We start from the raw sequence: 13,519 nt of genomic DNA on the forward strand, positions 1-13,519 counted from the left end.
CGGCCTATGTTTAATGGCGTGCACGACCTTGTTGGTGTGTTCGGCCTATGTTTAATGGCGTGCACGGCCTATATTTAATGGCGTGCACGACCTATGTTCAGTGACGTGCACGACCTTATTGGTGTTTATGGCCTATATTTAGTGGCGTGCACAGCCTATATTAGTGGCGTGCAAGACTTCATTGGTGTGCACGACTTATATTTAGTGGCGTGCACAACCACATTGGTGTGCATGGCCTATGTTTAATAGCGTGCATGACATTGTTGGTGTGCACGACCTATATTAGTGGCGTGCAAGACCTCATTGGTGTGCACGGCATATATTTAGTGGTGTGCACAACCTTATTGGTGTGTACGGCCTATATTTAGTGGTGTGCACGGCCTATGTTTAGTAGCGTGCACGACTTTGTCCAAGCAATTGAAACGCATTCATAGACCCAAAAGGTCTAATAGATGGGACGAGGCCCGAGCATGGGCTTATGACCCAAAGGATCAAGGCCTAATTGTGGGCTTGACGACCAATGGGCCAAGGCCGGTGAGGCTTGGTGACCCAAAGAAGCGAGGCTAGCGAGGCTAGGCTAGCCTCGGCTTAGACACGGGTTAATAGCCTATGATGGACCATGGCTTAGCACCCATATATATGAGCGCTCGATATGATAAAAGCGCGAGGTCTGGGTGGGTCTCGGTGTATTGAATGTGCGAGGCCAATGATAGCTTAGCCTTGACACTAAAAGAAGGCCTAAACCCGATAATATGGGCTTTAAGACTTCGTTGTAGGAGAGTCTCAGAGGCCTACACCTAGGGGACGCCCCGGAGAAAGGTGCTCTGGAGATGGCCCGATACCGATACCGACCCATGATTAGCTTCGACTAGGACAATTGTTTAGCTAGATCAACATGCCACTACTAACTACAAGTTCCCGACCAAGAAGTACCATTTTGCTCGGAAACTTGGAGGACTTCTGTTGATACCCATTTTGTGTCATGTTAAGCCCTAGAAAATATTGGGCTTTAGACTGTATAGGGCCTTATTGTTTGTATCAAATTTAGGCTTTAGATATGTTATAACCCATTAGGGTATTTGTAAAGATGAGAATCTTATTATCTATTATAAATAAGGTCTTTCACCTCTTTAGTAAGAGGGAGATTCATAATGCCTCATCTAGGACTCTGATATTTTTCTGTACTCTCCAATTATTTATAGTGAAACCATAATCACAACCAAGTAGACGTAGCCTGTATCTAATTGGGATCAGGTGAACCACTATACATCCTTGTGTTCATTTGTGTGATTGTCGTTTTATGTTTTGATTATTGTCGTTGATGGCTTGACGAAATTTATGCATCAACATTATATATAAACATGTGTCATTGAAGATGGCTTAACACCAAAAATCTGAAAAAATTATTGGAGAGACCTCCATACTGCATAGAAAAATTATAAATAATACAACCCCATTCTTGAATATAATTGTTAATGACAATGAAACCCCATTAAAAAATCAGAAAACCAACAAACTTTTAATCAATAATTGAAGAATTCATCTATTATTAGCTCATAAATTCCTCGGGGTTATTACAAATACAGAACTTAACCAACATGATGAGGAGTGATCATATGTGGCCTTATTCTCATAACTATCCTTCACATGAAGCAGTGTCATAACTGTAGTCACAACACCACCAACCCCCCTAAAAAAAAAAAAAAAGGGAAAACTGAAAGTAAAACTCATATTACATTGGCTCTTGATCCAATTACATTGACTGTTGAGGCAATTGAATGACATTGTCTTTGAGTCCTTACCCAAAAGGCCTCTGGGTGTAGCAGTCAAGGTTGTCACCAAATTCAACCCCTAAGCAACTCACAATATCTCTTTAGAACCCAATGCAATCCTTCACCTTAGCATTCCAACCCTGACCAGTGACCACACTCAAGTCCACCATTGATGATGTTTGTGATGACACCGTACCCCCCATTAAACTTTAGAACTCATAAGATAATTGTCAAAACAGAGCAGGAAGAAATACATAAATTCCCAAACAATACTGTAATTTTATACACAAACAACCCTCAGATTTGTGCATTATCTTGATAATTGTCTTTGTTCATTAATTTGTTTGTTTTACTCTTACAACTATCAACACTTGAAAAGAAAACAGTGAGAAACCCACTTGCATTTGCAATTTTACATATACACAGCAAGCATTACCGTGTAAATATGCAAATTGTCTAAGACATGTTCAGCTGCTCTCTCTTCTCTCTCTATTGCAGCTTCCTTAAAGCCTGCAACTTTTGCCTTCCCTAGCTAAGCTAGCTTCCTCTCCCCACTCTACTACCCCTAATTTCACTAGCTTACCATAATTTACTTAAATAAAAAATGATTTTCAATTCACTAAATGAAACAAATTTCAAGTCTCAAATAATAAAAATTGGCATCAAAGTGTATATACACTTGGCATCGACGTAGTCTTTTGCTATTGGCTATTGAAGGGGGATTGAGGGTCATTTTGAGCTAGTAAGGAAGTGTGTGCCCTCAGGTCATCTTGTGTAACACCCTGGATTTTTTACAATCCAATCATGTCTTGACTCGTGTTTTCGAATTTCTTTTGTTTTTAGAAACAAGATTTTCTTAAAGGGAATAAAGTTTCCTTTGTTTTGAGTAACTAACTTGTACCAAAGGAGGTTTAGAGTGGAGCTCTAGTACCTTTGAGTGTAATTTTGGTGATTATCAAGTTGAATTATATTTTTGAGAATTAACTTCATTGGTGTTGGATTTTTCTTAATTTTTCTGGAGATCAATTTATTGTTTTGAGTTTACAGAAAATTAGGATTAATCACTACGAGTCTGTAGGATTTTTTGGGGAATTATTTGGAGTCCCGAGTTATTTTTGGTGATTTAACGAAGTTTGGAAAAATAGAAAACAAAAATAGGAAAATAATTAAAATTGTTTTGTTGCTGACTGGGCAAACAGCTGGACGCGTGGCGCACTCCAATTGGTGGAGAGGCGCTGACGCAGCTTTGACCGAGCACAAACGGACGAGCTCACGAGCTCGCGAGTAGGAGCGTTCCACTGGATCCCGCCTCGTGTTTTAATCTGGAGCGTCGAAGCTCATTAAAATCACGCAATCTGGGTCGTCCATCCTTTAGGTGCCGATCACTGTTCACGCCGGGTCAAGGCTGACCCGTATGTCTGCTTCCTGGTCGACCCGCAGATATCTTGAGTCTACAAACGGGTCCTAGCCAGGTTTTTTGCAACCCAGTTCGACTTTTATCCCTCTTTTGAGTATTTTTAGTGCACTTTGTCCCACATTGGAGATTTACAACTTCTTCCAACCCTCTAGTGCCTATAAATAAAGACATTTGTCCTTCATTTTCATCTGCACCACCAAGTGAAGTTAGAGTTATTCACTTCTTAGTTATTTGGGAGTCTCTCTAAGAAGAGACATACCAAAAGGGAATAATTTTTCCCGTAGTTTAAAATTTTGGGAGTACAAGGAAGAGACCATAGGAGTGGAGTCTAGCTTTGGAGGTCTTCAACCAAGTAAGTATTTTATTTATTTCAGCCTTATTTATTTATTTTTAGGCTTTAATTTTAGGATGCATGCTTAGATTAATTAAGTAGAATTTATTTTTTAATTAAGCATGCCTAGCCTTATTTTTTGGAGACTTATTTATTTATTTAAGAGTAATTAGCATGTTAGGATTAATAAGTTTCAATTGTAGAGATTAATCTAAATTATTTTGAGGATTGCTTTGAGTTAAAGCAACTAGTCAATTGGTTTGACTTTAAAATAAAAATTGAAACTTGTGAACCCTTAAGTAAACTCTAAAGAGAAGAGTTTAGTCCACTTAGGATTAAAAACGAGCGACGTGTGACTAAAGGAAATGTCATATCATCTTCCTTTATTGTAATTCGTTTCTAACTTAGAGTTTGTTTTCTCTTGTCGTGTTTGTTTCTATCAGATTACCCAGTTGCCGAGTTAATAAGAGGTTAAGGTTGCCGTATTTGTCTAGTTAAGACGGATTTGCCAATATAGGACCATGCGCAAACATAGAAGGCTTGTGGAAGAGAATACTTGAAGTTAGGGGTGTGTTTCGGACGGATCGGATCGGAAATAGGGTGTTGTAATTCCAATCCAAAAAATTTCGGAATGAAATTTCTATTCCAAAAAATCGGAATTTCAACATCTCATTCCAATTCGGAATTGTCGGATTTTTTTCGAAATATCACATTTTCGGAACTTTCGGATAAAAATTCGAAATTTTCAAATAAAAAATCGGAATCTTCACGTTACTTTTTGTTATTAGTAAAAACAAACTAAAAAAATTAGTAATTACACATACAAAAAATGTGGGTGTTTTTGTTAGCATTTATGTTATTATAATACACATATATTTATAATATACATATGTTTATATTAATAGTATTAGTTATTTTTTTTTAATATATATGTATGTGTATGTTTGAAACAAATAACAAATTAATGAAACATAAAGTAAAAAACTAAATAAATGATATAATATTAATATAAATACGGAATAAATTGGCATAATTTCGAAAATATCGAATCGGAATGCCCTTAGAAATTTCGGATCGGAATTCGGATTGGATCGAAATTTACAAATACATTCCAATTCCAATCCAATTTTTTTCGAAATTTTCAGAATTCGGCATATTCGGATTTCAGATTTGATTCGGACGTTCCAAAATTGGTTATTTTTGGATTGGAATCGGTCGGATTCGGATTTTACAATCCAAATCACACCCCTACTTGAAGTGCATTGGATTCCAGATAGAGGGATTTATCCTACATTCCTGACTATGGACTTTGTGTGCGTATGTGTAGTTTTTAAACTGTGATAACATGCTATTATCATTATTGTGATTAGTGTGAGAGTTTGTATAGCGTAGTACGTGACCTTGGGTTCAAATCCTTAAACCTTTTAAAAGAATTGATCTGTATATGATGGGAGTCTAGCCAGGCTTACACGTGGATACGTGAGTTTGTGCGAAACGAGAACCCATGATTGATCAGGTGGCAGTAAATACTGTTTCTCAATTGCGAGTTCCTATTTATGCTTACTGTGGCACTCTCACTATGGATGCTATTTCTCTGATTATAGCTAGTCATAGTCGTACCTAAAGTGTATCGACCATATTGTTATTGTTATTTATGGGTTTTTATGCATGCTTATCATATACTGTTGTAATTGAGGTGTTAAATCGATTTTGTGGAAATGTTTTGGGATTTCGGAAATCAATCTTTCACAGAGAAATGTTTTTAAAGGTTTTCAAACCTAGCAAGGTCTCCTGAGAGAAGCTATGATCATATGAGATGCTTACCCCCATACTTTCTCTGTTTGTTTTGTTTCTACACTATTGCTTTTACAGATTTGCCTCTTGGAGGAGGTCTTGACTGAAGGGGTGCGCAGCTTAGATTCTCTTGTCAAGTGTCTCAAGGTTTCTGTTGTCATATCTTTTGATATTACTGTGGTTCTTGCTTTCCTATTGGGAACCCATTTGGAAACAATGTTATTTTGATTTACTTATTTTGAGAACTTATGTGAGTTTTACTTATATTTGGTAATTCCTTTTCTAGGGTGTTAATTTAACTATTTCACCTTAGCGGGTTGATTATCTTTATTTTGATTACTATTATTTTGATCTTATTATTTTCCTTAAAGATCCTATTGTGTAATTAGTACTCTGATCAAACTCAATCCATTTAATTATAAAAGAATCAACCTTTCTTGGGCGTCTTGGGGAATTAACGCCGGTGGTTTGGCATTGATCTCTCGAGATACTCAGAAAATGTGCCTTTGTCGCATACCCGGAGTTCGGAGTGTGACATCTTACAATATAAATACATTCACACTGATTAATAGTGTCCGAGGCTACAACAAACATAAAATTTCAATTTCAATAAACTTTTTCTTCTATACATGTATAGCTAACAAGATTTTTTCCATCACATATCTCTTTAGCTAAGTTCACATTACACATCTCTTTAGCTTCTTTCAATAAATATGGTTTGATCAACTAAGTTCACTTAGTCTCCTCTGCCTCATGACTTGACACCACCTTCGCTCTTTCAGTCTTTCTAATTAATAAAAACACACATGATGTTTTCATTCTATTGAAGTACTTATAATTTTGATCAATTTTATCTTCTAATTTCGAATGGTTTAGAATGAACACCCAATTCTTTGACAGTTAGAAGGTGTTACATTCACTTAAAATTTTGTAAACTACCCACATAGAACTACAAAAAGAACTACACAACACCCAATTCCTAATAACTAGATCGAACTAGAAATAAAATAAATCATATAGAAAAACTGCCACACAAACAAAACCAAACTAAAAGAACAAATCATCTAAAACTTATTCCTAAAATAACAGACAAAAAGAATGAACAAATCACCAAAATTCCAAGATAAAAATAAATAAATAATCAAAAACTCATCACACATCTCATTTTACAGACTCCATTCTCATAATCATAGGCAGAAAACGAATGAACAAATCACCAAAAATCCAAGATTATAATGAATAAATCATCAAAGACCCATCACACATACCATCCCCAAAATCGTAGGACAAAATCTAGGGCAAAAATAAACGAGTTTACTTTCTAGAGTTGAGAAGATGAAGGGAGACGAAGATGAACACGATCCATAGAGAAGACGAAGACCAAGAGATCGCCAAGGTAGAAGATGAAGAATAGGGTCGCAGACTCACAAACCAAGCCTTGGGTCGTAGACGAAGACGAAGAGAAAAAAAAATAAACGAGGAGAACGATGATTTGGTGTATTTAGAAAATGTGGTATTTTTGAATAATTTTTAAATTTTTATTTCAAAACGTGGACTACCAAACAAGTTTCCACTTAAAAAAAATGAAATGTTGTTTTTAAAAATAAAAAATTGTATTTAAATCAAATATCAAATGGAGCCTTAGTGGACCACAACAGTGCCCTATATGTGCAAACATAACTAAAATATGTGGACGTTTGTGCAAATTTGACGGTTTAGACCACAATAGGAAACGTCACAAAGTTAGTGAATCAATAAGAAATGAAAAAAAGATCATAGACCAATATAAAAATTTTTAAAAAATAAGTGGACCTGCGGTACAATTTAGTGTAAAGATAGAAATTTAGGTGCCCATATATTTTGGTTGGTTTTAAAAGAAAACAATGGGTTGTTTTAGAATCAATCCATGTTGGCCACTTCCTTTTGGAAGATGTAGTTTGGGTCACGACTCACGAGGCCCATAGATATTGTTTTTCAGTTTCTTTGGTTGGTGGCCTGTACTCTGTAGTGTAGGCAGCCTCCTCATCTCTTGTAAAGAACTGACAAGTGCGATGCGCCTATTTGCCTTTTGCAGACAAAAGAAAAAGAATAAAAGAATAAAAGAATGAAAAGAAAATAGTGATAGTGTGATACTGTCCTGTGATAGTGATAGAGTGAGTGATAGTGAAGCATATTCCATTCATTCATAAGTCATAACCATTCCCACTAAACCCTAACCGGAAAGCCTTGTTGGGCAGTTGGGCTTTGACAATTGACGATGAGCTCCTCCGGCTCCCCCCAGCTGCTGTCTCATGACAACGTCAACGACCTCCTGGATTCTGTGGAAGCTTTTCTGTTCGATTGCGATGGTCTTTTCATGAATTCCAATATTCCATTTGAAAAATGCATTGTTGTATCCTTGAATTTTTTTTTTTTTTTTTTGGCCAAGTTGTATCCTTGAATTTGATTTGATAGATAATTGCAATGACTGAATGAGCAGGTGTGATTTGGAAGGGCGACAAGCTGATCGATGGCGTCCCTGAGACACTGCACATGCTTCGATCAAAGGCAAGCCTCCGCTTTCTCTTTCATTCATTTATTAATTTCCGGATTCTGATTAATTAATTTACTGTAATTAATTAATTAGGGGAAGAAGCTGGTGTTCGTTACCAACAATTCCACAAAATCAAGAAGCCAATACGCCAAAAAGTTCCTTTCCCTCGGCATTTCAGTTTCTGAGGTACGTTTCTTGGAAATTTACAAGTTGTTTTGTTTTTTTTTTTTTTTGGTTAAGTTACAAGTTGTTTTGTTAATTCTTCTTTTTATTAAATTATAGGGCAAATTACACAAAAGTACCTCAACTAACCACCCTATATCACTTGAGTACCCCAATTACAAAAAGTTGCTCGTAGGTACCTCAATTACTGATTTTGCACATCCAGGTACCTCCGTCAACTTTTCCGTCAGGCCTGCCGTTATTTGTCCACGTGGCACACTAGAAACATGCCACGTGGATAACAAAAAAAAAATAATAAAAAAAATTTTAAAAAATGAACTAATTATTTAAAAAAAAATTAAAATATTAAAAACTCAAAAAAATAAAAAATAAAAACAATAAAAATGGAGCACTTGCAGCACCCCTCCCTCCGCCCTCCGCCTCCCACCCCTCCCCCGAGACCCACCCAACCCCAGCCACCCACCCCTCGGACCCCAGCCACCTTGCCGGCGACCCCAGCCACCACGCCGGCGACCTCCAAGTCAATTAATTCTTTCAGTCCTATGCTCGTGAACATCTCCCATGTATCAGATGATGCCTGCACAAAGCCCTTATTATAGACCCCTACGTGCACAAAACCCCAGCGATTCCCATACATCACCAGTGTTGAAGCCATTCCTGAATAGCAGTTGGCACATGAAAACAGAAACTCGTCTGTATCCCCTGCAATCAATTTCATGGCTCGGGCTGAGCCCCAAATAACGCCGAGAATTGGAACCAAGATGGAGCCAATACAGATACTCCCAGTCAAGTGTTTAACTGTGTCCCAAAAAGCCTCATGTGTGTCAATTTCTGTTCCACATGCGAAGTGCATGTACTTGATGCGTGAGACAGTGACTTGCAGTGTGTTCTTGATAACTTGCATAGTCCATGCCAGGCTTAGCAAGATTACTGAGATGAACAAAACATCCAATCTGTTTGTGGTGGCAATGGAAATGGCTCCACCGATGCCGGACACCAAGAAACACAAATAAAGAACACTGGTACAGATTGATTGAATGACGAGTGTTGTGATTTTGGCAGGAGGGTAAGCAGTAGAAACTGATAAAACCCGGATGGCATAGTCGAAACGGTGACTGACCCAACAGGCATAAAGGGATTGAATGAGGGCACAGATGATTGCAATCGCACCTGCTGCCAAACTTGCAGCAGAACTTATGGATACAAGTAGTACACCGAGTGCGAATGTTAGCAAGGGGCTAAGCCAAAAGGCTACCCTGATGGCTTTGGAAGGGCTTGAGCTGGTGATCCATTGCAAGAGGAAGGCAACGATTGCTGAGGATCAAGTGGAGGGTAAAAGTTGAGAGGGTGGAAATGGTGAGCTCGAGTGGTGGAGATGATGAGGCCATAGATTGTGATGAAGATTGTCAAGAGGGCGATGAGGATCAAGTGGGAGTAGAAAAGAATTGTAAAGAGCCTCCTTACAAATTGACCTGCCGTGGCTAATGTTTCAGTTGGAATTGTGCTACTCGGTTCTTGTTTCTGCATCCAAAACAAACAAATCAAGAAAGTCTACTACTGCTATATAGCAAACCCAAAACCAAGTTGATATTACAAATTAGATAGGAAAGATGGAAATTGCAAGGAATGTGTTAATTTTCTGAAGAAGGGGAAAAAGAAAGAGAAGCAGAAACAAGAAAGAAACAAGAACTGGGTGTGACAGAGATATATAAGAGAGAGAGAGAGAGAGAGAGAGAGAGAGAGAGAGAACCTTGATGTGGTTTGTGGATGAAGGCCTATCTTCTTCTTCTTCTTGAACTTGGATGTGGATGTTCTGTGTTGTTGCAGTAGTAGTAGTATTGAACTTGCCGGCTGGGGTCGCCGGCAAGGTGGCTGGGGTCCGAGGGGTGGGTGGCTGGGGTTGGGTGGGTCTCGGGGGAGGGGTGGGAGGCGGAGGGCGGAGGGAGGGGTGCTGCAAGTGCTCCATTTTTATTGTTTTTATTTTTTATTTTTTTGAGTTTTTAATTTTTTAATTTTTTTTAAATAATTAGTTCATTTTTTAAAATTTTTTTTATTATTTTTTTTTTGTTATCCACGTGGCATGTTTCTAGTGTGCCACGTGGACAAATAACGGTAGGCCTGACGGAAAAGTTGACGGAGGTACCTGGATGTGCAAAATCAGTAATTGAGGTACCTACGAGCAACTTTTTGTAATTGGGGTACTCAAGTGATATAGGGTGGTTAGTTGAGGTACTTTTGTGTAATTTGCCCTAAATTATATATGTGCAGGATGAGATATTCTCTTCATCGTTTGCCTCCGCTATGTACTTGCAACTCATTAACTTCCCCCAACACAAGAAGGTTTGCTTTTTCTTCTTCTTCTTCATCATCTTCTTCGTCTCCTGTTCTTGCTTTGCTGCTAGTCTGTTACATTGCCTTCTTTGCAGGTTTATGTTATAGGTGAACAAGGCATATTAGAAGAGTTGCAGCTTGCTGGATTTACAGCTCTTGGTGGCCCTGTAAGCTCATTCTTTGCAGCTTGCTTTCTCTGTTTTTATTATTTTGTTCCATTTTGTTATGTTCAATCAACTTTTACATTAAAGGCATATTAGACTCAAGAGGTTTTTTTTTCCCTGGTCTCATCTCTAGCTTTATGCGCTCATCTCTCCCCCCTCGCCTGCCCCTAGCTTTACAAATTACTGGTCTCTTTATTTTGAATATTTCATTTCAGAACCATTCCTTCTTTTGTAACTTATTATTTGTTATACCGAAAACCCCACTTAACTTTGTTTATATGCTTTGCTAGTTTCACTTCCATGTGAAATTTTTTTTGAAGATGGTAGAATGAACCCTTTTCCAGTCATTCCATCTCGTGGACTTGGCTGTTGCATATGGTGATTTCGCAAATCCTCTACATAAGCTTAGTATTCGAGGGCATGCTTCAAGTGCCCTAAGAAAATTAAAACTTTGAACAACCACTATTGATATTTTAACACAGGAAGCTCAAGTAAAACAGATAAAGCTTTTTGGCACCTCTAGTGTATTTGAACCCCAATGTGTTCGTCTGCAACAAAGATTTTTGTCAGACCATGTACAATCTGTTTTGGTATATAAGCTTCACATTTCTGTTATGGTGGAATACTAACTATATATCATAATTCAAGTTGACATTAGCCTTGTTCTCCTCAAAAAAGTTGACATTAGCCTTGTAATGTCTAAATGAGGTTTCAAATTTCTTTTTTTTTTTTTACCTGTTGCTGACCATTATTTCAAAATCTTTTTCATATTCATATGCTAACAACAATATTAAGGAGAATGATTTTATCTCTCCTCACAGAAACCTTGATGTAGAAGATACTGATGAAACATTACATTTGTAGGAAGATGGTAAAAAGACGGCACAGCTGAAATCCAATTGCCTCTTTGAACATGATAAGAGTGTAATGTGACCTCTTGCCCATAATTTTTTTGAGCTGTGCACTTTTTCTTCTGCATAGATTAAAAATGCAGCAACTCCTATTCCCAGGTTGGAGCAGTTGTGGTTGGACTAGACCAGTATATTAACTATTACAAGCTTCAGTAAGAATTTTAAAATCCCCGCTCCCTTTTCCCCAATTTTCAATTTATGACCCCTTGCATTTTTTGGTCGTGTATATCTTTTGAAAATCTTGAATATGATACTTTCTATTATATTTCAATTTGTACATATGGACTGTGAAGGTGACGAGTACTAAAACATTTGTTAAGAGTGTAAAAAATAAGTTAATTATACGGTTGCGACCAGCATCTTTACTATTTAGTTGCTAGGCGGGATCCCAGTGCAAGAATTATTTTGTATTTACCGTTTCACTTAAGATATTTGGTTTTTCACCTGGCAGATATGGAACCCTTTGCATTCGTGAAAATCCAGGATGCCTTTTCATTGCAACGAATCGTGATGCAGTGGGACACATGACTGATTTACAAGAATGGCCTGGTTTTTTTCTTCTTTTCCGTCCTGTCCTTGAGAAAAAACAACATAACATGGAGTGTAAGGTTTATAGCTGTGCTTTATGGTGGTTCCACTTTTGGGTTTCAGGTGCTGGGTGTATGGTAGCTGCTATCTGTGGATCAACCCAGAAGGAGCCTATTGTTGTTGGAAAGCCATCTAATTTCTTGATGGATTTTTTACTAAAGAAGTAAGAAATCTTATTAAAACATGTTCATACTAATAGCAATCATGCATGTGATATCTTTGTTTACCTTCATACTTTATTTAAAAAAAAAAAAAAAAAAAAAAATCTCAAATTTCAAAAGATTTGAACCCAAAAGATTTGAAAAGATTTGAACCCAAATAGTTCATATGCAATAATAAGATTATAGGGTCTACATATTTTAGGTGCTACCACAAATAGGATGTGAAGACTGGAATTACTTAACGGCTGGGTTAATGTAGACCGTGGTTTTCATAGTTCATGTCATATTCCACATTAGGTGGTATCGCATTTCAGGGAGGTATCTGACTCATTGTATTTTGTTTTGCAGATTCCACATTAGTTGCTCCAAAATGTGTATGGTGGGTGATAGATTAGATACTGATATATTGTTTGGCCAGAATGCTGGCTGCAAAACTCTCCTCGTTCTTTCAGGTACAGGAGTTTCTATACAAATGCACTGCCAAAAATTGATACACATTCATTGTTTTCTCGATGCTCATTTCTATCATTACAACAGGTGTGACGACTCTATCCACTCTTCAAGACCCTTCAAATAAGATTCAATCAGATTACTATACAAGCAAGGTGTCCGACATCTTTGAATTGATGGGACAGTAACTTGACCAGTTCTATTTGGACCTAAGGCCAGTTTTAACATCATGCTGAACCTCCAATGTAGTGATGTGTTAAAAACATCGTGATTGCTATTCATAAATACAAAATAATCCAAAATGGTTTAAAGTGGTTGGTGAACTTGAGCTGACGAATTGTAAACTAACTTTGTGTTTTGTAACTTAGGATTATAAGTGTAGAGGTAAATGTTCTAAACTAGAGCTACAAGTTCCTATAGTTTCATTCTTTGTAGACGGACATTGTAACATCTAAGCTTCTTGTTTGGACATGGCATAATGGCATATTTGTCAACTTAAGTTCGATATCCACATGCATCAATAAGAGTGATGGAAATAACTTGCCTATCCCGTTATTGGGATGTGGCATCACCTCTTTCTATGTGATGCCACATTCCGAAAACGGAAATAGGCAAGTCCCTCTCAAGAGTGTTACAAATACATATACCTCAGTTATAATAATTAGGATTTGGGCCTTACAATTTATTTGTTTTATTTGCGTAGTTGAACCTCATTTGCATGTGTCATTGTCCACCAAATTCAAAGATTTGCTTAAAAAAGGTTGTACTTGTTAAAGGGAACAAATTAACAATTCAGATCTTGAAATGACCCTCTTATCCGGAATCCAATAATAATAATGATTTTCAGCTAGCTAGGCAGATAATTAGGTATCAAAATGGCATTC

At 37.3% G+C, this 13,519-nt stretch overlaps 1 protein-coding gene and 1 pseudogene across 2 annotated transcripts; one reads left to right on the plus strand and one right to left on the minus strand.

Annotated features, from left to right (window-relative positions):
* Positions 1-7,562: 7,562 nt before the first annotated feature.
* PGLP2 (2-phosphoglycolate phosphatase 2) lies at positions 7,563-13,132 on the plus strand. The gene is made up of 11 exons (XM_086242645.1): positions 7,563-7,662; positions 7,794-7,861; positions 7,941-8,033; positions 10,299-10,370; positions 10,457-10,528; positions 11,390-11,449; positions 11,536-11,588; positions 11,888-11,985; positions 12,088-12,187; positions 12,534-12,637; positions 12,723-13,132. Exons 1-11 carry the CDS (start codon positions 7,572-7,574, stop codon positions 12,821-12,823), a joined length of 912 nt encoding a protein of 303 aa, XP_086098771.1. The 5' UTR covers positions 7,563-7,571; the 3' UTR covers positions 12,824-13,132.
* Positions 8,257-9,996, minus strand: LOC147299891 (protein PNS1-like; annotated as a pseudogene). Its single transcript, XR_015123821.1, has 3 exons — positions 9,781-9,996; positions 8,494-9,551; positions 8,257-8,262 (listed from the first exon to the last, which is right to left on the minus strand). The product of XR_015123821.1 is annotated as a protein PNS1-like (transcript).
* Positions 13,133-13,519: the final 387 nt, after the last annotated feature.

This window comes from Dryas octopetala, chromosome 1, assembly GCF_963921425.1.
Source record: "Dryas octopetala chromosome 1, drDryOcto1.1, whole genome shotgun sequence".
Taxonomy (NCBI): Eukaryota; Viridiplantae; Streptophyta; class Magnoliopsida; order Rosales; family Rosaceae; genus Dryas; species Dryas octopetala.

Bases quoted from the DNA above. Each gene is read 5' to 3' on its own strand.
- PGLP2 (XM_086242645.1), top strand. From the start codon at position 7,572: ATGAGCTCCTCCGGCTCCCCCCAGCTGCTGTCTCATGACAACGTCAAC. The intron at 7,862-7,940 runs GCAAGCCTCCGC...TTAATTAATTAG, and splicing joins TGCACATGCTTCGATCAAAG to GGGAAGAAGCTGGTGTTCGT. The intron at 10,371-10,456 runs GTTTGCTTTTTC...CCTTCTTTGCAG, and splicing joins ACTTCCCCCAACACAAGAAG to GTTTATGTTATAGGTGAACA.